This window comes from Triplophysa dalaica, chromosome 24, assembly GCF_015846415.1.
Source record: "Triplophysa dalaica isolate WHDGS20190420 chromosome 24, ASM1584641v1, whole genome shotgun sequence".
In the NCBI taxonomy this organism is placed as follows: Eukaryota; Metazoa; Chordata; class Actinopteri; order Cypriniformes; family Nemacheilidae; genus Triplophysa; species Triplophysa dalaica.
The window spans coordinates 259,539-280,473 of record NC_079565.1 but is presented as its reverse complement, the minus strand read 5'-3'; the positions used below and the strand labels follow the sequence as shown (position 1 = coordinate 280,473).

The following is a 20,935-nucleotide window of genomic DNA, read 5'->3' as shown; positions in this document are numbered from 1 at the left end:
CTCAATGCAAACTCACAGCAGTTGTTGGGTTGTGGCTCAGACTGTAATGTGTAACTGTGTGTGTGTTGGTCAGTTGTTGGGTTGTGGTTCTGTGGCTCAGACTGTGTTGAGCAGAAACTCTTTGGGCGAGCCTCTGACCGTTCACATCGGCTTCAGCATCGGACTCATGATGGGAGTTTATGTGGCCGGCGGCGTCTCCGGTAAACACGTTTATTGTATTATACGCACAACATTTACATTATATAACAATCACAGATGTGTGTGTGTGTGTGTGTGTGTGTGTTCTGTTGGATTTTTCAGAAGTCATCAAAAATGAATCTTTATCAGTCTGCATTAATGTCGTGTTTTCTGTGAGTTTGTCATGAAGTCTTTGGTGTTTTCATCATCAGCAGCTCTTGACTGACAGATTGATTTGATTGATAATAAACGTTCTCTCAATGAGGTCATCTGATGCCCAGAGCAACACACTCAAACCCCAATTGATCTGTGTGCATGTGTGCGAACACGTGTGTGTGTGTGTGTGTGTGTGTGTGTTTGCGCACACGAGAGTTAAGAGAGTTCACTTTAGAGATGATGATGATGATGGTGTTGTTTCTCAGGCGGTCATCTGAATCCCGCCGTGTCTCTGGCTATGGTGATTGTGGGAAAGTTGAAGATCTGGAAGTTTCCCGTCTATGTCCTGGCACAGTTTCTGGGTGCGTTCGCAGGGGCGGCCGCGGTCTTTGGACTCTATTATGGTGAGATTCCTCCAGTCAAGTAAATAATGGAGATGACTTTCTGTTCTGTTTGATAATCCTGCACTTTTTTCAGATGCTTTCATGGACTTCACCAACGGAATCCTGTCAGTGACGGGCATTAATGCCACCGGGCATATTTTCACATCTTATCCTGGAAGACACCTGACAGTACTGGGGGGATTCGTGGATCAGGTCAGTGGAGTGTGAGTCGGGGTGCATGAATCTGATTCAGGATCTGTACAGCTTACAGTTTAAACCACAGTATCTTCCAAACTTAACACAGACATTCAACCTTTGAGAGATTTCACAGAAACACACACAGAGTTTGTTGAGTTGATGTGGTTTGGAATAAGATCAGATAAACATCAGACTGTTGACATGAACGGAGGGCTGGACTGGGAAGTGAAATCAGCCCTGGCATTGAATGGCCCACATCGGCCCCCAATCATTTCTGTTGACAGGGGGATTGTTGCACAGGGTCAGGTCTGTCGACTGGAGGGATGCATGCTTGGTTAAGTCTGTCAACGGGGGGGCTGGAATGCATAACTGTCTTTTGTATTCACGTTGTGAGCATTTGCACATATAATACGTCTGTCCGAGCAGCCAAAGTGTCAGATCCGGCCCCAAACGAAAGTGGACCACCAGAACGCCAGATGGCCAGTCCGCCCCTGCATGTACGGTAAAAACATGGTCGTTTAGATGTAGTCTTTGTGCGGACAGATCACAGTAACCCAGATTCATGTTTTGCCTTCATTCTGTTAGAAATGGATGCCCATTGATTGTCTGAAAGCCAGAAAGCCGGCAAATCCAGTCTGACCCCAGTGACCTAATTCACTCGCCGATAAACACCACACAGTGAATCTTTCACAATTAAAATATCTAGTTTTACTACATCGTTTTATCTTCATGTTACTGGGAAAGACTGGATTTCCTGGATTCCTGTACACTGTAAAACTTTGCTGTAGTATGTGCGTTAGGTTTGCTGGTAATTTACTGTAGATTTAATTACTACTTAATAAACTTTCAGATTAATACTGTTTTCAATGACTTTAATCAAAATTAAAACACTTTGACTTTTGAGATTCAAAATGACCAAGAGAATGGCATGAGCACAGCAACACTGCAAATAATGACATTTTTCTGTACAAATATTTTAAACTTCTTAAATTATGATACAGTTACACAAGAAAAAAAGTGACCCAAGATATCAAAAAAATATATAAAATAGGTAAGTTTATGCTTAAAACAAAATTGTACATTGATTCTACAGTAAATTACTGGCAAACCTTATGCGAAATTACAGCAAAGTTTTACAGTGTAGCTCAGGGGTGGCTGACCGATAGGACATTCTGTCAAAGTTCAGAATTCCAAACTCCATCTGGAGTACCGAAACTTTTCTCGGGGGGTCGCTAATGTATGGGAACGGAATGGAAGCTTGGGGAGGACGGATGTGGGCCGAATAATCCAGGGCAAATTTTGCTTCTCAGTCCACCCCTGGTCCCTGATTAGAGCATGCTCGCTCGCAATGGTAAGGTCATGGGTTTGATCCCAGGGATTGCAAATACTTAAAAGTGTCAGCCGAATGGCAGTAAATAAAAATGTTAAATGCGATGAAGGGTGTCTGTCTGTGTCAGGTGTTTGGCACAGGAACGCTGGTTCTCTGTATTCTGGCCATCACTGATGTTGGGAATATCGGAGCTCCTAAAGGGGTGGAGCCTTTGGCGATTGGTCTGATTCTTCTGGGCATCAGTGTTTCTATGGGGCTGAACTGCGGCTACCCGCTGAATCCCGCTCGAGATCTGGGCCCGCGACTCTTCACCGCTCTGGCTGGCTGGGGGACGGAGGTGTTCAGGTAAAACCACCGCTGTGATTTACATCCTCTGTACCGACAGTCAGATGTGATTTCTCACGTGTGATGTGTTGTGATCCTTCAGCACTGCAGGTTACTGGTGGTGGATTCCAGTCGTCGGGCCGCTGGTGGGGGGCGTGGCCGGTGCTGGGATCTACTTCCTGTTGATCGAGCTGCATCACTCAGACGACACGGTCAAACCTCATGAAGAACCAGAAGAAGAAGAAGAGGATGATGAGGATGACATCGGCCTGAAGGACAAATACGAGATGATCAACATGAGCTAAACTCAGTGATGAAGACTGACAGAAGAAACAGATGTTCTGGGTTCAGTACTCAAACATCACGTCTACACTGAAAGTCCATATAGAACCAGATGGTGTTTTTTCATCAGAATGACTTTCTGTGGTTATTTGATTTGATTTGATTTGATTGTACTGAACTCAGAACATTCAAGTAAATTGTGAATGATGGAGAACGAAATGTGCTGTAAATACACTGATGATGGGTGAGAGATCACTCCTGAAAATCTGTCCACCAATGACCAACGATTATATTCATATTCTATTCTTTATGACGGAACTTGACATTCATTGTTTGCATTTTATTAAGGAAGTAATCCCGTCATTATAACAACATACAACATCACACTTCTGGAACAGGTTTTTACCTTTTTCATTTTTTTAATTGTAATGCCATATGTTATTTCACGTGTGAGACGGGGGCAGAGCAGCCATTTTAAAAGTGTGGGGGGGCCAGCTGTCAGGTGATGTGTAACTCAAACAAATTATGCACATAATGTACATGTTCATATAATAAACTCTATACAGAAGACCAGATGGCATTATAGAGCACCCTAGTAGCAATTTGGGGAAGATGCCATGATATCAAATAGCCTACCATAGTTAACACACTGACTTTACAAAATAATCCATTTTATTTAACAATTTGAACATAAATATAAACAGCAGATATAAATGTTGAATTCCTTAAAACATTTGCAAGTAGTCACAATTAAGAAAACACTACCTCGTCAACACTCAAATCTAATCCTGAATACAATCTGGATTACAGTGGTGCAGTGTGATCAGGACGTGAAGCGCAGGGTCTTGTATCACATGGAAGGGAGTTATTTTGTGATAACAGCCGGCTGCTTGTACATTATCCCGCTTATCACATGGCTACTTGCCACATGAAAGAAATGTATTAGCTAATTTTTACCGAATGCAGACCTTCCGCGAGGAAAATCCGGCAATTTGGTTTAATCATTAAACCAAATTGCCTGTTCGTGAATTTACAATTGTACAAAATGTACAAGCAGCCAGCTGTTAAAAGACATATTTATATTTAATCTGTCAAAAAAATAACTGTCAAAATGATTTGCTGCATCCGGGTTACCATGTGTTATTAGTTTTGAGCAGTTGTTATCTGGGAATAACGAACCTGCAAATGTTGCGACTGGCCAATCAGAATCAAGCATTCCAACCAGCCGTGTAATAAAAGAAACCCTTCAGTGTGAAACAAGACCATCCGCTTCATGTCAGAGTCTGTCGGTGATTATTTCTGCATAACAACCGGGTGCCTGTACATTATACCTTACGTGTGTGTACAGGCTCTTTTGTTCACTTCATTTTCTATGTCTTCAATAACAGAACATTAAAAAAGAGTTTTGTAAATAAAAACTTAAAATCCAAAGCTAATATTGTGTATTTATTGTTTGTGTGTGAGCTGCAGTAAAATTGAAAGTGAAACTGTTGGTAGTGTAACAACTGTGTGTGTAAATTGAACACGTGACGTTTTTTACAGAAACACTGGTCAAGTTGTATATTTTGACACAATTATACAATTATGTGCATTTGACTGATCGCAAATAGGCCTATAAAGAAAGAGAACACAAGTCGCGCGCTGACGTGCACGTGCTGACTGAAACGATCATCGACAGAAAACTTTCTTTGTAAAAGAACTACAAAACTTTTTCTCGCAATATCTCCTGTGTACTGACACCACGTGCGCGAGATCTGTGTACTCCTGAAAAGAATGCGGTATACGTAAGTTATGACAAAACAATAAGAAAATAATGATGTATTTTAAGAGCTTTTTTCGTGGTGATATGAGGAAAATGCGACAGTTTCGCAGAGGCAAGAAAAATAATACGTTTGATATTTACTTTATATGTAGTTGTAATCCTCTGTGCGTGCGCGCGCGCGTAAGACACCTCAAATCACTGATAAGAGAAATGTTTTTCATGTATTTGTAATATTTCCTGGAGTGTCTTGATGTGCAGCTGTATTTAGTGAAACAATGAATCATGCGGTTAACATTATAAATCCTCCTGTACGGGTGACGTCACAGGACGTGTTTATGCTCGTTCGTAGCTCACGATGAAAGAGTTTCACTTTGAGTCAGAAGTCCCTCTTAACATTCCTTAACAGACCCATCAGATGAGATTAAAAGTTCCACAGGAAGTCTGTCACGAATGGGCATGTTTAACATAAAGTGGCATGTTTTGTTTCATTTTTACAAGTATGTCCACATTCAAACAGTGCCCAGGGCCAGTAGCCAATCAGAGAATGGCCTTACGCAGACTCCTCCCCTCAGACAGCCGTCTAGCCGGCCTTCTTCCTCTTCTTCCATCACAGCACATGTGTGAGAGAAACAACTGAGACGTGATGAGGATCCAGACGGCGGCTCGACTCTCTCTTCTCCTCATGTACACTTTATCAGCGGCTGTGAAGGGAACCGGTAACATCACAGGTAAGTGTGCAAGTTTTAAAGTGTGATGTGATGGGATTCCACACAAAGTCATATCTCACATCCAGCGTTAATGGCATGTTTCTCATCAGAGGTCTTTGAACATTTGCCACGGAAAGATTTAAGAGGAAACACGGCGGGAGCTCCAATGCTAACAAAATTACACATGTGTGTGTATTTATAGATGCTGTGGGAGAGACGCACACTACGGAAGCCGTACACACCCTGCCGGTGGTCAAATCCAGCTTCCATGTCTACCACGAAGGGAACCTGTTTGAGGAGACCTGTGCCCTCGTACCATTCAGATCGGACACCTTGGACAGATGCGCTTACAACACGAGCTATGACCTCGTTCTCATCATCCACGGATGGACGGTCAGAGCAGACGCACATCACCGCCAAACACATTCCAGCTTCTAACACACCGTCATGCGTAATGATCTGGAACTCTGCACGCAACAAATGTTCTCGTGTTATTACAAATGAAATCATGTGTAAGAACGAGATGCCTGGTAGCCGCGCACGCACAGGATTGTGGGACAGGATTTGGAGTAAAGGAGTCTTGTCACTTGCCAGCTGAAGGTTCTCAGGGGGTTCTGGGTTCAGTCTCAGATATCCCACACATGTATAATGTCAACAATGACGAAGAACAAACAGGAAACTCAGGGAGGGAGGAGAGGGTCTGTCGAGGGTCAAGATATCACACAGTTCTTCAAGTGTCCAAAGAAACAGTCATTGCATTAACATGCTGTATCAAACACAATCATGTTTATATCTTCATTTGAAGATTTATTTGCTACTTTCACACACGTCAGGAATACAAGAGCTAAAAGGATGGAAGTTATTAACTCGATGACTGTGTGTTGTGTTGGTGTGTAGATGAACGGCATCATGGAACAGTGGATCTTCAACATGGCTTCTGCTTTAAAGTTCAGGAGGGGTCAGGTCAACGTGATCATCAGCGATTGGAGGAGTCTGGCCCTGCAGCCTTATCCAATCGCAGCCAAGAACAGCCGTCAGGTGGGCCGGGACGTGGCGACGCTGCTCGAGTGGCTGGAGGTGATTCAGATCTCGAACAAAACACACCGGTGACTATACATGTGTTTGATTGGACGCTGATAGCACTTCCTCTCTGACAGGGAGCCGTCCAGCTGTCCATGGATAAAGTGCACCTGATTGGCTACAGTCTGGGAGCGCATGTGGCGGGATTCACCGGGAGTCACTTCAGAGGACAGAAAGTTGGCCGCATCACTGGTGTGTTGAAATCTTAGACATGTGTTACATTTACATTTACATTTAGTCATTTAGCAGACGCTTTTATCCAAAGCGACTTACAAAGAGTTTAGGAGCAATAAGCGAAAGTTCATACAGGAGCCATAATACATTAGGTGCCAATACAAAGTTACTGGTTTCAACAAAAGCTAGACCACTACCTGTTGAGAGAATGGGTTAGTGTATTTTTTTTATTTTTTCTCATTTGGTTGTCAAGTATTCACTTGACAGACGTTGAGAGAGACAGAGGTCTAACACTCATCTGAAAACAACATTTGATATTTCATGAGAATTAAATAATCAGGATGTGAAAGCTGATGTGTTTTGTAACTGTGGTGTGTGTGAGACAGGTTTGGACCCCGCAGGGCCGCACTTCGAAGGGGTCCCGGCGTTCGACAGACTGTCACATGACGACGCTCAGTTTGTTGATGTCATCCACACCTTTGCTAAAAGCAACATAATGCCTGGAGTTGGTATTAAACAGATCATCGGTCACGTGGACTTCTATCCTAACGGAGGAACGTTCCAGCCCGGCTGCAAGATGTTCGACATCTACAGTAACGTTTATCAGTACGGACTGCAGGGTGAGACTGAATAATCAAACAGCAGTTGTATAATTGAGTGGTGTTCACACTTATTGTGCATTGGCCTTAGCTGCATCTGAATTCACTCGTTCACTATTCCCTATATAGCGAATGCTAAACAGTCCACTATAGACGGTTTCACCTTAACAACATAAACAAACGTTCCCGCGCTTGTGGACTTTTGTGACTCCAACTGAACTTCCAGTACACATTCACAAACAACAGAGCGCCTGTAGATTATTACTGATAACAATCAAAAGAAACAGAGATGAAGTGTTACTTGGCTAAACTTTTCTAATTTAGACTGCGATACCAAACTCAACCACTAGATGTCAGTGTACCGTACGGTTTCTTTAAATGCAACCGAACTACAGGACACATTCTACAAATTTGTTTATCTAATAAAATGAACACGCAACAAAATTCAACAAATTGTTTATTTAATAAAATTATTATAGAATTAAATAACAATATAAATGAATATTAACATAAATAAAATAGTTATATTATTAGACACTAACCAAAAGCGCGCTTGTCGGACTGTACTGTCCATTCGTTAAAACGGATATATTACAACTAGTGTCTTAATGGATTGTTTAATAAAATGGTCAATTTAATTTTTATCTTATTTGTCACGTTTTTGTAAAAACGTCTGTTCGCCACGTGTGCATTATTACGTTTAATAAAATTATTGAATATAGTTCAAATAAAATACACCACAGTCTATAACATTAATTTCATCTGTTTATTCTCAAAAAGTAAAAAAATAGCTGTCAACAAGAAGATTATAATCGTACATTCGTGGCATAAACGGTCGCTTTCCTCCAGCTGATATCGGATGGACACTCAAAATCAGAATGCGTTGTGGGTAAAAGTACTGAACGAATGTAGGGAATAAATTGTTAACTCAGAATTCGGACAACACTACAAAATGGAGGACACCTGATATAGTGCACTGTATACGAGGTTCAGACGCAGCTCATGATTTTACTCCACATTTTATTAAACAGGTGTACCCAAAACCATTAAATGCAGTCATGAACGTGCGGTCAAACTCTACACCGAATCACTCCTCAACACCAGCCAGCCCATAATGGGCTTCCGTTGCCGCGGCGACAGCACTTTTAATAAAGGCCTGTGTATGGACTGCAAACACGACCGCTGTAACAAGCTCGGCTACGACATCAGACGCGGGCGGGCGGGCAAGAACACTAAAGGCCTCTACTTTAAAACGGGCCCGGAGACGCCGTATAAAGGTCAGTTCACGTTCTTTTACTGCAGAACAGCCGTCTAGACAGCATCCGGTGCTTTAAATAAAGACTTTCCTGTGTGTGTTTATACAGCCCTCACACACCCTTAACCACCCTCTGTACTGTACTCACAGTGCTTCACTACCAGATCAGAGTTCTGCTCATGAATGTGATCGAAACTGTCGAGGCCTCCGTGTCCATCACGCTCAACGGAACCAGAGGAGAGAGCGGAGAATTACCCATAACCCTGTGAGTCAACACACACAAATAAAATACAGAAAACTGAACGAATCAGTTGACGTGAGGTCTCAGGCTCCATGAATGATGAGAAACATGTTGACAGATATCAGAAGAGCTCAGGTGAGAAGATCTACACGTCTCTGCTCACAGTCAGTGCTGATCTGGGTCACCTGACGTCCATCAGGCTGGTGTGGCGGGTCGAGCTGGTCTGGTCCAGCTGGTTGAGACGGGTCAGAAACATCATGACCTGGAATGGATCCGATCAGCCCACAGAACTCAGCGTTTGGAGGATTTGCATCAAATCAGGAGAGAAGCAGGAAAAGTGAGCAAATGACAAAACACCACTGATAATACCACACCACGTGTTTTTAAGAACAAAACATTCCAAAATCAAGATATTTACTTGTAAAGCAAAACAAGGCAGCATGTTTATAACTGAAATCAACTTTATAAATGACGTGTTCTTCTGTATTAGTAAATCTTTTCTGCGTTAAGCATAAAGCATAACATAACTTAATTTAGCTTTTTTTTCAAAGAAAAACAGGATTTTAATCGCTTTCATCTAAATACGTCCTGATTTTACATTGACTTGTGGGTTTTACTGAAAACATGTGAAAGGTCATATTATTATGATTTATACTCTATTTACTCTATCTTAAGTTTTGTAGATTAATGCAACTAAATCAAAAACGATAATATTTAAAAAGTATAAATATTAGTAAAAAAATGCTGTAATAAGTCATATTTTCCACGTAGCTTTCATGTACCCCAGTGGTCATAGCATGGCGCTAGCAATGCCAAGGTCACGGGTTCGATCCCAGGGATTGCACATACTCTTGATACAAATGTACAGTATAATGCAATGCAAGTTGCTTTGGGTAAAAGCCAAATGTATCAATGTAAATCTGAAGTTTTGTGTCTTCTCTTGTCAGGGTGTGGTTTTGTGCTTCATCTGGTAAAGTGACTCACCTGAAGCCCTCACAGGAGCATAAGTTCATTCGCTGTGACGTCTCAAAGAGAAAACCTTCACCTCAGGAGAAATCAAACACGACACGAGACGAGTGAAGAACAAGCGAAGAGACGGCAGTCAGAGATCAACCGAGTCTTTTTATTAATGCATTTCAAGTACTCCAAAAAAATTACATCTCTTTGCACAATACGGTTTGTTATGTTACGTAAAAATGTTCAAAGTGAACAAAAATGAAGTTACTGTATAAAACACAGTGAACATTTACAGACAGAATTATTCATCTTTTTGTTTTTTTTCATTCGTTTTAAACTTTAGTGATCAGCCTATTTTCACCTAACAACATTTCGACTCAGTTAAGACGTTTTCAGTGCACGTTCCTCTATAATGTTTCACCAAGACTATGAAAAAAAAAGATAAAAGTCAAATACAAGCAAATATTCAATCTCCTCTATTCAGTCCAGACCACAGAAAAGACACCGAACGCCTCGTTTCCTCCCACGTTCCTTTGTCATAAATGGCAGTATGGAAAAACAAAAACCTTTATGTGCACCTGACAAACCGTGTGAAGTAGTTTCTAGATCTCAGAGGAAATGTCTCTCGGTCTGGTCCGACAAAACTCGTTTCTAGAGGCGAACGGAAAAGTATCAAAATTTCTCTTCAAATATAACAGAAATACTCCAGTTACTGTACATAAGTTTACAAGAGAAGAGGACCGTCTGGACGGACAGAAATCAAACGTGTCAGTCGTTTGTCCGAGCTGCTTCTGAAAACAAAACAAAGAAACATTCGACCGTGATCACATGCAGAAATCAGTGGCGTTTTACCACCTCAGACGGGACGCTTTTACGAGGGAGAGTGAAAAACAAATGTTTCAGAGGCCGAAGATACATCACAGCCTCGCTGACACTAATGTGACCGTGAAGGTTTCAGTGGTGCTCCCCAGTTCAACACCAGAGCGACTGTGAATCTCCAGGAGCAGAACGGAGAAGTCAACGAGTCCTGAGGTGTTTGTGTATCATGATGCTTCTGCTTTATTCCTTTCATCATGTTTTTGTGACGTGCTGCAGCAGAGAGCTTCACCTCACAGACACTTCATCTCATTCAAGCTTCACTACGGCTACTTCAATCCGGATATTATTATTTATAATGCTGTACCTGCCGCTCTGTTGGAAGTACCCTTCATAGACAAATACATAAAAACATACAATGTGTGTGTGCTCGTTTTCTGATGGCATCTGGCCATACACAACAACAACAACAACAACAACAACAACAACAACAAAACATTTGAAAACATGTCAACAAACATACGCACGAAATGAAGAATGTAAACTGTAAAATCTGTCCCATGGAATGGCGAGGAGCAGCTCGCGAGTGATCCGTTTCTCCTCCGTCGCCTTCAGCGTTCGAGTCCTGAGTGTTTTCAACAAAACTGCAACAGTAAAATCTCTTTATCGACAGTAGAAGAAATAATTTGTTCTCGCGTATAATACAACTAATATCGTTTCTCTATACAGTGGCGAATCTGTACAGATGCGTCGCCTTCCGCGCGCTGGAAAAGGGAAGGCTTGACGTTTCCAGTCGTACAAAATAAAAGTCCTTTTCCGGCGGTCCTGCTAAAAACGGATTTCCAAGAGTCTGAAAAAGAAACGAGCAGACGAACTCAGAGACGCTCTATCTACAAATAAACTTCAGCACTCGAGTACTCGGACAGAGAGGGGCGAGAAACCGAAAGCAAAAGACGGAATAAAAACACAACTTGTTCTGCGTTTCCCAGCGCGATCCGGGAGTCGTGTGCGATGGGTGAAGTTCATGTTCACTCCAAAGAGAAAACGCCGGACGTGTGAGGGGTGGAAGCATTGTGAACACTGGATATATTCCTGTAAACCGTTCCAGCACATCTGCGTGATGAAACATCTTTCTCTTGCAGTGTGAAGATCAGAAGGGCTCCTGCGGGGTGGACGGGGGGCTGCGGGCGGTCGGGTTCGATTCTTTGGAGTAAAGCCCACCGCTCCACGGTCACACTGACGGAATTTACATCTACAACCGTAAAAAAAACTAAATGCAGGCTGTAAGAGTTGAAAGTCCTGAAGTGTTGCGTTGAAGATCAGACGAGCTTCTTCAGTGTGACTGTGGATCAGAGGCTTCGGGCGACTGCAGTACCACGGATGGCAGGCACTGTGGGGCGGGGGGATCCGGCGGTCTCAGCGTCTCATCTGACCCATCTGGTAGTTCTCTCTGGGCTGACGGTGGTGACGCTGCGGCTGCGGTTGGCGTTGGGCCTGACGTGGAGCCTGCCGCTGGTTTTGATGGGCGTGAGGAAGCTGATTCTGGTGCTGAGGATGTTGCTGTTGGTTGGCTTGTTGAGCTCGTCGTCTCTTCAGGGTACCTTCACCAGATACAGAGAGAGAGAGAGACATTCTGTTATAAAGGATTTTAAAACATTTTGGCCATTACTTTTATGAAGCATCTAAAGCTCCATGCAACATTAGCACTATTTTTGTCTTCCGGCTTTAAAATCCTCATCTACCCAACGTCAAAAGGTGTGACGTCATGAGACAAATGAGAAGACATTTCTCCTAATTATTCATGATAGCGTCTTGTGATTGGAGCGCCCGTCTCCCATGCCGGAACCTTGGCAAGTTTTTAACGGCCCATTTTAATTGCATTTTTGCAAAAGCGACGGTGAGGTAGAATGATGCTGAAGGAGATGTTTCGTGACGCTTTAAACATGAGATCTGAGTCATCTCATTTGATTTGAACATCACAGGATGAATTACCTGGCAGGGGTTTAGGAGGTGGTAGCTTGGGGTTGCTGCTCGGTGTGTGAACGCTGCAGATTTTGATAAATCCCGCCATAAGCATGATGAGAGCAATGCCCATGAGTAAAACTGCCCACCAATGAGCCTTTGTAGAGAAAACAAACACACACACAGAATAAACACACGTGACATGCGGCATTACAAAACGCATTCATTCAGACACCAACCACTATCCACTCGGCGATGTTCTCGTAGAGCTCGGGGTTAAAGATGGCTTTCTTGAGTCGCGCCAGAGGACCGTCAGCGTCCACCAGACGACACTTCATGAACACGTCACAGTAACCTTTGAAGTCATTACAGGGCGAGCCGGCCTGCAGCGTGGTCACTTTCTTATTAAAGAAGCGGGCGAGACGCTCTGAGCCTGTACTGCTGCACGTGCTCGGGTTCACTGCGGACACACAAACACACACGTCATTTTAACACTCAAATCTAAAACAGCAAACAGAACGTGTACAGATTCCCGCGCTCATACTTTTCTCCATGCAGCAGACGTGACAGAGTTCCGTCTCGTCTTTGCCGTCAACGCTGGCGCAGGTGCACACCTCCAGACCGTACTTCTCACAGATGGATCCCGAGCACACCTGAAACACACAAAGTGTCAGACACCACGTCCGTGTCACTCTCATGCAACGGCTCGCTCGCTCACTCACCCCGTTGAGACACACTTGCGTCTCTCCGTGACAGGCGGTGAAGTTGGCTTTGGGTTCAGAGGTGGGACACTGAGCAGTGGCTCCGTTACACATGCCCTGATGAGCGCACTCAGACTCCTCTCGACACTTCTCATTGCGAGTCTTGTAGGTACATTCGGGCGTACAGCAGGGACCCTGACTGGGGCTGGACACGTTCAGAGGAGCGTTAATAATCTCACTTCTGCGTTCACGAGTTCCTGCGGGGAGGCGAGCGAGGGTCTTACCTGCACACTCTGTTGGGTTTCAGTTTGCATTTCTTGTTATCCGGCTGATTGGCGTCGTAGCAGCAGTCGTCTTTGCACTGATCGCTGTAGCCGCAGTCGCACTCCTCGCCGGGCTCCACCAGACCGTTTCCACAGATGGGCTGTCCGGATTCTGTCCGATCAAACACACACACACGAGCGTCACATTCAAAACTGAATTAAACCTGTGGAACGGATCACAACTTACCCACGAAACAGGTTCCGCGCTTCTTCTCCAGCACCATGCTGATGTTTTTGATGCTGCACACAGAGAACTTGTTGTTGTTTAGTTTGTCTCCAGACGTCGCTCTGGCGTACATGATGTAATTCCCTCTCTCTTTCTTGTCCTGGCTTTTCGACTCGCCCGGGGTACACTCCGACCCGGAGTCATGCTGACGGATGGAGACAAAACCACCAAATCACATGATTCATCTGACATGTGTACATACACCCGCAGTAAAAGCTTTCTACTGGTTTCTGCGCTCTTTTATATCAAGTTAATGAAAAACAAACCTCGACCTGTATCAACTCACCGGCGACCCGAAGTTGTGTCCGACCTCATGAGCAAATGTTATGTGAGAGACTTTAGGAGGCACGTGAGAGGCGTAGTTCTGTACCGTGATGATTCCAGTGTTCAAAGATTTCTTCTTGCCATCAGAATATAATTTATTCTTCTCGCAGATTCCACCAGAACTGCCTAAAACACACAGACATCGATCCAAACCACTGATTCATTAAACATAGCAGACACAGAGTTGAATCAAAACTGCTGATTCTTTAAGCACAACAGAATCATAACGACTGATTTAATAAACTCAAGTGAATCATTGAATCCCAACAAATCATTATAACTGATTCATTTAACACAACTGAATCAATGAATCACAACAGAATCAGAAACGAATCATAACAGGTGATTCCTTTAACACAACTGAATCAATAAATAAGAACGTCAGAATTTGCTCATCTATAATGTAGAAATATGAAATCACAGGTGTACCTGCAGGTGCTCCGACCCAGGCCAGACCCAACACCCCATCATCAAAGTCTCTGTCTGTGAAGACGTAGGCCAGACAGTAATCATCATGATTCTGTTCAGAGTTCAGCTCTAGAAACTTCTCCACACCGATATTGGCGAAGCGGAACGGATTGGAACGATCTCGCTCGTCATTGGTTGTGTTTATCTGCGACGACAAAGAACATTTGAAAGCGCAGTCCCATTAAACACAAGTTTTTTTTAACAGTTGCTCATTGGTTTCTTAAAGAGTCAATATTTTGTGATTTCTAAGATCCTACTTTGGTTTATGGAGTGTCCGACAACAAGTTTATGTACATACATTATTATCTCACTTCTAGACGGACTTGTAAATGATTCGTTCGGCGATTCAGCTGTCTAATCCCCTCCTCTCTGATCTGATTGGTCAGATGGTCTAGTCTGCTGTGATTGGTCTACAGTGTGCGGTGGAATGCAAATTGATCATAGCCGGCCTTAACACCGAGTAACACAAATCTGACACGGAACTGAAATGGGAACTCAACTCAACTCAACTTTATTTATATAGCGCTTTTTACAATTTTCATTGTTACAAAGCAGCTGTACATGAGACACATTTAATACAAGTATGAATTCTAACCTTGTTGGAAGGTTAGAAGACAACAAGTTGGAAGACAACTTGTTCACGTGATTCAGAGTCGACTCCTTTTTTTCTCCAGCCACTAAGTTTGTTATTTGTTCACATGCTTACATTCACACACAGCAACATTACACACCCATGAAATGTCATTTCTAATATTTACTCTTTAAGAAGGTTTTGTCTGTTTGCCGTCCTGGGTATCTTACCCGTATTCTCTTGACCATGAAGCTAATATTGCGGATGCCCATGAAGTCTGTGCCCTGGTAGATGGCGTCGATGGCCTTCACGTGATTGGAGATCTGAGCGGGGGCAGACGATTGTGGTTAATGACTCAAAGGTCGACTGCGTCTGTCGTTCGACTGCTGTCGATGTGTGACGTACCTGAGCGATGACGGCCTCTCGCGTCTTGTAGTATTTGTAAAAGAGATGATCGGTCTGAATGAAGAGCTGACACGTGTTCTTCTCTATCTGTGTCATCCTCTTCTTCCTCAGCAGAACGCCATCGTTTATTTCCACATCCCCCACCTACAGAACAAAACATTTCCACTGAGTCACTCTGAATAGACTCGACTCACCGGCCGGGTGAATAAAACTCAAATACTTTCAGATAGAGTTTCATTTGAAGGTCTGACCTTCGCTGGCTCCTTGGCGGCCGACCCTTGATACGTCTTCATTCGCTCAAACACGGACGAATCCGCACAGCCGCCTTCCGGCCCGTATTTGTGAGGATAATCTGAATGAACATCAAACATTGGTCTGTTCGTAAGAGCGGAAATCAAAAATTTGATAAATAAAGTGACGTGGTTTCACTCACAGATGTCGTCCTCGTGGTAGATGACCGAGTGGAAGGGAACGTTCTTGTCCTCCAGGTATCTCTCGACTGGTTCCACGTAATACATCCCCTGATGAGTCTGAACGAAGCCATCGAACCTCCCGTCCACCACCGAACCGTGAGTCACCGTGCCCGCTTCACCTGAAGAGCACAAGCAGCATCACGTTCTGTTCTCGCATCAACGCCTCTGAACACTTCACAACATTTCTCTGAGGTTCGTGAAGGACGACACGCGTGTTTTCATTCTTCACTCTGGAAGTTCATTCATTCTCTCGCTTTTCTGCCGGAAGTGCTGATGTTTGTTGGTTCAGCTCACCGTAGATTTCTCCAGTGTAGATGTGAGAGGTGTCGTAGTTCATCTCCTGTCCAGACATCTCCAGCTTGAAGTCCTCTGAAAACAAGCGCGTGTCTCTCTTCATGCGGAGGTTAAAATGTCTGTCCGATGAAAACACAGCAGAGGGATGTGAAAAACATCAAGAGAAGCACAGCTTATGTTTCAATCTCGCCAAGCAGTAATAACATCACTGACACCAGTCTACGGACTTTAAAACATTTGTTAAACTAAATCCATGTCATGTTAACTTTAAAACTCACATTTGTTATAGTACTGGCCTGTCCACACCTGGACGATGATCGCACGCCTTTATCGTCAACGTTTAGTGCCTCGTGACTCCACAAAGGGCGCCAATGCAAGTGCACAGCACACTGACGAGCAAAACGCCAGGTGTAAACGCGTAATTTTTTTAAACACTTTAAAAACTGGTTGATCAATGAGATCGCTTTTGTTCACGACCCTGGAGCTGCTGAAGTTACAGTAAAACACCACTTGGTGGCGCTAAAAAACGGTCTTGCCTACTGTGCGAAAAGCGAGTGTCAGAAGCATAAAGTTGCGCAGCGCCACCTTGTGTACCGGTGTGTTTCTGTTTATCATTGAGCGCCATCTATGTCAGGGAGTGAATTTGCAGTTCACTCGGCTCATAACCAGTGAAAATCGTTAGGGTATGAACACCGAAAAACCTTTGGCTAAAAGCATGTGCAATTATCGGTGTGAACAGGCCTTAAGGAAGGACTCCAGATGAAGACGGTTCGTTTTACCTTCCGTGAGCGTGAAACTGCAGGTGTAAGAAGCTCTCGTGATGGGACAGCGCTCTCTTGGCTCTCTGGTGGTTCTCGTGAACAACATAAGTGTCGTACGACAGACCCTCGTAGTGACGGATGTACTTGTTTAACGGGTTGCCATGGTAACCTGTTCATGACAAAAACAGCATTAATAAGTGACACATATTTCACACAGATATCATATCAGGCCTGGACAATTCACCATCAGTAGTGTTCACGTCCTCTATTGTTGATTGGTTAAGATAGTGTGATGGTATCCGTCTGAGACACTTTTCTCATATTAACACAAACAAACACCCAGGATTCAAAAAAACCTGTTTGTTTGGGTGTTGATTTCAGTTTTCAACATCGTTTCTCAGCACCTTTAATGACCCACATGTGTTTGTGACACAACTCATTGAATTTTTTAATATCTGAGTGGGCGTGGCCTGTGTTTCTCACTGCGAATTGATTGGATGTGTAGAAACAGACGTTGCATTTTGAAATGAAGCTGGCAGCAGACTGACAGTTGAAGGGGAGGAGTTAACAGATGCTCCACCCAAGCCGTCTACTATAAAACGGTCAGTTCTGGTCCTTGATTCTGATTGGCTGAGCTGAGTTCTAAGCCACTATTAAATACCCAGATATATATCGGCTGACCGCACCACATAGCCTAAATATCATTTCATTTACTTTATTTTGTGAAACCTTGCTACGCATATGGAATAAACATTTTATTAAAGCAATAAGCCGTGTGTAACAGTGCATTTTAATGACTCACAACATCCTCAGCTGTTATAAAATGCACTGTAACACACTGCTTCACACAGCTTCTTGCTTTAATTTATGACATTTGAGATGGACAGTCATTACAGGAAGGAAGTTCATTTCCATATTTTAACTGAGGATTATGAGGAATTTTAAAAAGAAAATGACCCACATTGATCAGCTATGTTGCGCTACAATAAAGCAATAAGCCCTGTGAAGCAGTGGGTTACAGTGCATTTTATAACAGATAAGGGCGTTTGAAATCCTGTAGCTGTTATATTTAATTTAATTTAATTTAGTCATTTGGCAGACGCTTTGCGACTTACAGTGCACTTATTACAGGGACAATCCCCCTGGAGCAACATGGAGTAAAGTGTCTTGCTCAAGGACACACTGGTGGCGGCTGCTGGGATCGAACCAGCAACCTTTGATTTACCGGTTCAGTGGTTTAACCCACTAGACCACCATCTCACACGTATATAATGCACTGTAACCCACTGCTTCACGGGGCTTATTGCTTTTATAAACCGGTTACACCATATGCGTAGCAAGGTTTCATAAAATAAAGTAAATAAAAGGATATTTAGGCTATGTGGTGCAGTCAGCCGTTATATATCGGGTATTTTATAAGGCCTTAGAACTCTGCTCAGCCAATCAGAATCAAGGACCAGAACTGAGCGTTTTATATTATTTCCTGAAAAAATAAGAATCTTCGTTTTTATATCACTGGGACTTTAAATTCTGAGATCTGCTGTGTTTAAAGGGGCAGTTCAGCTAAACATGACAATTCTGCTATTGTTTTATCATCTCTCATGTCATCATGTCACATGATGAGGAATAAATGATGTCTGAACTGTCCCTATTAAGTGTGAAGAGATTGTGTGCATCATGCTAAATGTTGTGAGATGATGGCCAATTTTGGTAAAGGATGTCATGGGATGATAGTAATGCTAAATGATGTTATGGACTCATGGTAAATGATGTCATGAGATAATGGTAAATGATATAGTTTGATCATGATAAATGTTGTGGGATCATGGTCAATTGTGGTGAACTATGTCACGGGATAATGGTAAATCACGGTAAATTACATTGTGTGATCATGGTAAATGGTGTAGTGTGATAATGGTAAAGGATGTTGTGTCATCCATCCATTTTAAGCTGGATGTGTTATCCTTTATTGCAGTTTAACCGGCCCACGGACACGCGCATCTATGCGTGTATCTAACACATTTGAGCTCTTAAAGTCGTGTGTGCTCGATCCCGTCGTGAACATTGACGGTAAACCGGGGATTAACCGGGTTTGTCACCATAACAATGGGGTGAATGTAGCGGCTTTAGCGTTAGCAGCTCGGCTTGCGCGAGCGTCAATGAATGAAACGCGACGCGCGATTAAAGACGCACTCACCTCGCGCGAATCCGCCGCAGATCAGGCACAAGAGCACCGATAAGGACACCGACACCGCGGACAGATGCATGTTTAGCGCATGGATGACGGACGGGTTGGGTTTTATTGTTTACAGCTTCAGGCTCGGGTTCGGGGCTTTGCGCGCTGACGTCAGACGCACGGCGTAGACCCCTCCCCCACGGAGAGAAGATACTGCAAACGCACACAGCAAGGCAGCAAACACTCTAAAGTAAAATTTTAATGTTAACAGTTGTTTTAAGCTGATAGAAAACAATGGGTTACACGTGTGGATGGACATTTTCTTCAATACAGTTCAAGGTGAATTTTACTCAAAAATCAAATAAAAAGAAGGTGCATAACTTAGCCATTTGAATGGAAATCATTTCGAAATACATAATTAAGGTTTGATACCCGAAGGACTTCAAACAACATGTGTGAGGTCTTGTAACGTTTTATTCGTTGAAACAGCTCGCTATCTGTATTAATAAAGAATATTTGTGCACCCCTACAATGGGTCATACCATTATCAATGCATGCGCGAGGCCGTGGACGAGTCGACACATGAACGCGCGGATCTTGTCGAAAGAGTAACTTATAGAACGACATTATGCTGCTGTTAGTGTTTAAAAGAAAATTCTTGTAAAATACGAGATAAATGTGTGTAGAGGTTATACAGAGATAATACTAAGTTAAGTTTGAATGATATAATGACTTGATTCCTTAGTGCTTAACAGGTTCACCTCAGAAGGACGTATTAACCCAAAAGGACAAATGTGTTATTATTTATTCAACGTGTGTCTTTCCAACCTCATAACTTTCTATCTTTTGGTTTTCCAGTATTTCTTTAGAATCCCTCTTTTTATTCATGCAGTTAAACTGCTTAATCATGTATTTGTAAATAACATATTAATCGTGAATGAACACATTTATAAATGGAACCTTACTGTAAAGTGTTACCGGTTTATGAATGTGTCTCGTTTTGTAAGGCTGCGTCCTTGTGTCCTCCAGAGGTGTCATCCTCTAATGATTCTCAACTTAGAATTAAACGAGACGTCGTTCGTAGGACACACTGGCAGAGAAGGAAACAGGAAGTAGCACGTTGCTATGACAACACTTTGCACTCACACACCTGTCAAATTAATTGAAACGATTTCTACATGATTTAAGAGGTAAAAGTTGGTTACGTTCTAAAGAATGCCAAAAAAATAAAACGTATTGCCTTACTGTTTCAACAAGTTTAAAAAACAGGATTTGGTTTCAGTAAAATCTTGAAAGATAATCTTGTATTCCATAAATGGTGAAAATATAAAAACCAACATAACAGTTAAGTGTGTCTATGTTGTTCTTCATGTTTGCTTTGGTCCCTACAGGACATTGATCTCTTATCACTGTTTTTAATTGATCTTTTCCCAAACAACATCATATCAAATGTATATACATCAGGGATGGACTGGTCCTTTCAAGAGCTTTTCTATCACTACTGTGAGGATCTAGAAGGATGCAGCAATGCCGGATAAATGAACAGACCTTTAAATATATCAATCATCCAGTTGTCTCCAGAAGGTCGAGCTCTGCTTGTCAAACGGTCCAAATGAACTTCTGCTGTCAAAGAGGGATTAACCTGCAACCCACCGAGTCTAATTCTCTGTGTTTATCCATTAACCTAATGATGATGATGATGATGATTATGTGGAGCACACACGGGCGGTGCTGTCACACACTGTGGGCATTTAAACTCAAATTTTTGTCATAAATGTCAGGTTGGAACAGGTAAAATAGCAGTCTCTTG

The 20,935-nt window shown here is 42.9% G+C and overlaps 3 protein-coding genes across 4 annotated transcripts; 2 read left to right on the top strand and 1 right to left on the bottom strand.

Annotated features, from left to right (window-relative positions):
- Nucleotides 1–20: 20 nt before the first annotated feature.
- On the top strand, nt 21–2,873 carry aqp9a (aquaporin 9a). The gene is made up of 5 exons (XM_056739257.1): nt 21–200; nt 600–737; nt 811–929; nt 2,372–2,589; nt 2,672–2,873. Exons 1-5 carry the CDS (start codon nt 47–49, stop codon nt 2,871–2,873), a joined length of 831 nt encoding a protein of 276 aa, XP_056595235.1. The 5' UTR covers nt 21–46.
- A 1,592-nt stretch (nt 2,874–4,465) lies between these two features.
- Nucleotides 4,466–9,917, top strand: LOC130413806 (hepatic triacylglycerol lipase). Of its 2 annotated transcripts, none has more exons than XM_056739256.1 (10): nt 4,466–4,634; nt 5,226–5,340; nt 5,522–5,712; nt 6,217–6,396; nt 6,477–6,591; nt 6,960–7,193; nt 8,204–8,449; nt 8,578–8,692; nt 8,787–9,005; nt 9,616–9,917. In XM_056739256.1, the coding sequence occupies exons 2-10, from the start codon at nt 5,256–5,258 to the stop codon at nt 9,746–9,748; spliced, it is 1,518 nt and encodes a 505-aa protein (XP_056595234.1). In that variant the 5' UTR covers nt 4,466–4,634; nt 5,226–5,255; the 3' UTR covers nt 9,749–9,917. The 2 variants fall into 2 exon arrangements, with proteins under 2 accessions (XP_056595234.1, XP_056595233.1); XM_056739255.1 differs by having other exon boundaries at nt 5,130–5,340.
- Nucleotides 9,771–20,281, bottom strand: LOC130413805 (disintegrin and metalloproteinase domain-containing protein 10-like). Its single transcript, XM_056739253.1, has 16 exons — nt 19,147–20,281; nt 16,968–17,118; nt 16,189–16,307; nt 15,855–16,013; nt 15,673–15,773; nt 15,422–15,565; nt 15,247–15,339; nt 14,407–14,590; nt 13,940–14,103; nt 13,615–13,798; nt 13,389–13,539; nt 13,126–13,309; nt 12,948–13,056; nt 12,643–12,863; nt 12,434–12,560; nt 9,771–12,042 (listed from the first exon to the last, which is right to left on the bottom strand). Exons 1-16 carry the CDS (start codon nt 19,214–19,216, stop codon nt 11,858–11,860), a joined length of 2,346 nt encoding a protein of 781 aa, XP_056595231.1. The 5' UTR covers nt 19,217–20,281; the 3' UTR covers nt 9,771–11,857.
- Between the last annotated feature and the right edge of the window lie 654 nt (nt 20,282–20,935).

Coding starts and splice junctions, on each gene's coding strand:
- LOC130413805 (XM_056739253.1), bottom strand. CDS start 19,216: ATGCATCTGTCCGCGGTGTCGGTGTCCTTATCGGTGCTCTTGTGCCTG. Junction 12,864..12,947: donor CGTCTGCTGCATGGAGAAAA/GTATGAGCGCGG, acceptor GTGTGTCCGCAG/TGAACCCGAGCACGTGCAGC. Junction 12,561..12,642: donor ACATCGCCGAGTGGATAGTG/GTTGGTGTCTGA, acceptor TTCTCTACAAAG/GCTCATTGGTGGGCAGTTTT.
- aqp9a (XM_056739257.1), top strand. CDS start 47: ATGTGTAACTGTGTGTGTGTTGGTCAGTTGTTGGGTTGTGGTTCTGTG. Junction 738..810: donor GGTCTTTGGACTCTATTATG/GTGAGATTCCTC, acceptor CACTTTTTTCAG/ATGCTTTCATGGACTTCACC. Junction 930..2,371: donor TGGGGGGATTCGTGGATCAG/GTCAGTGGAGTG, acceptor TGTCTGTGTCAG/GTGTTTGGCACAGGAACGCT.
- LOC130413806 (XM_056739256.1), top strand. CDS start 5,256: ATGAGGATCCAGACGGCGGCTCGACTCTCTCTTCTCCTCATGTACACT. Junction 5,341..5,521: donor GGGAACCGGTAACATCACAG/GTAAGTGTGCAA, acceptor GTGTATTTATAG/ATGCTGTGGGAGAGACGCAC. Junction 7,194..8,203: donor TTATCAGTACGGACTGCAGG/GTGAGACTGAAT, acceptor TTTATTAAACAG/GTGTACCCAAAACCATTAAA.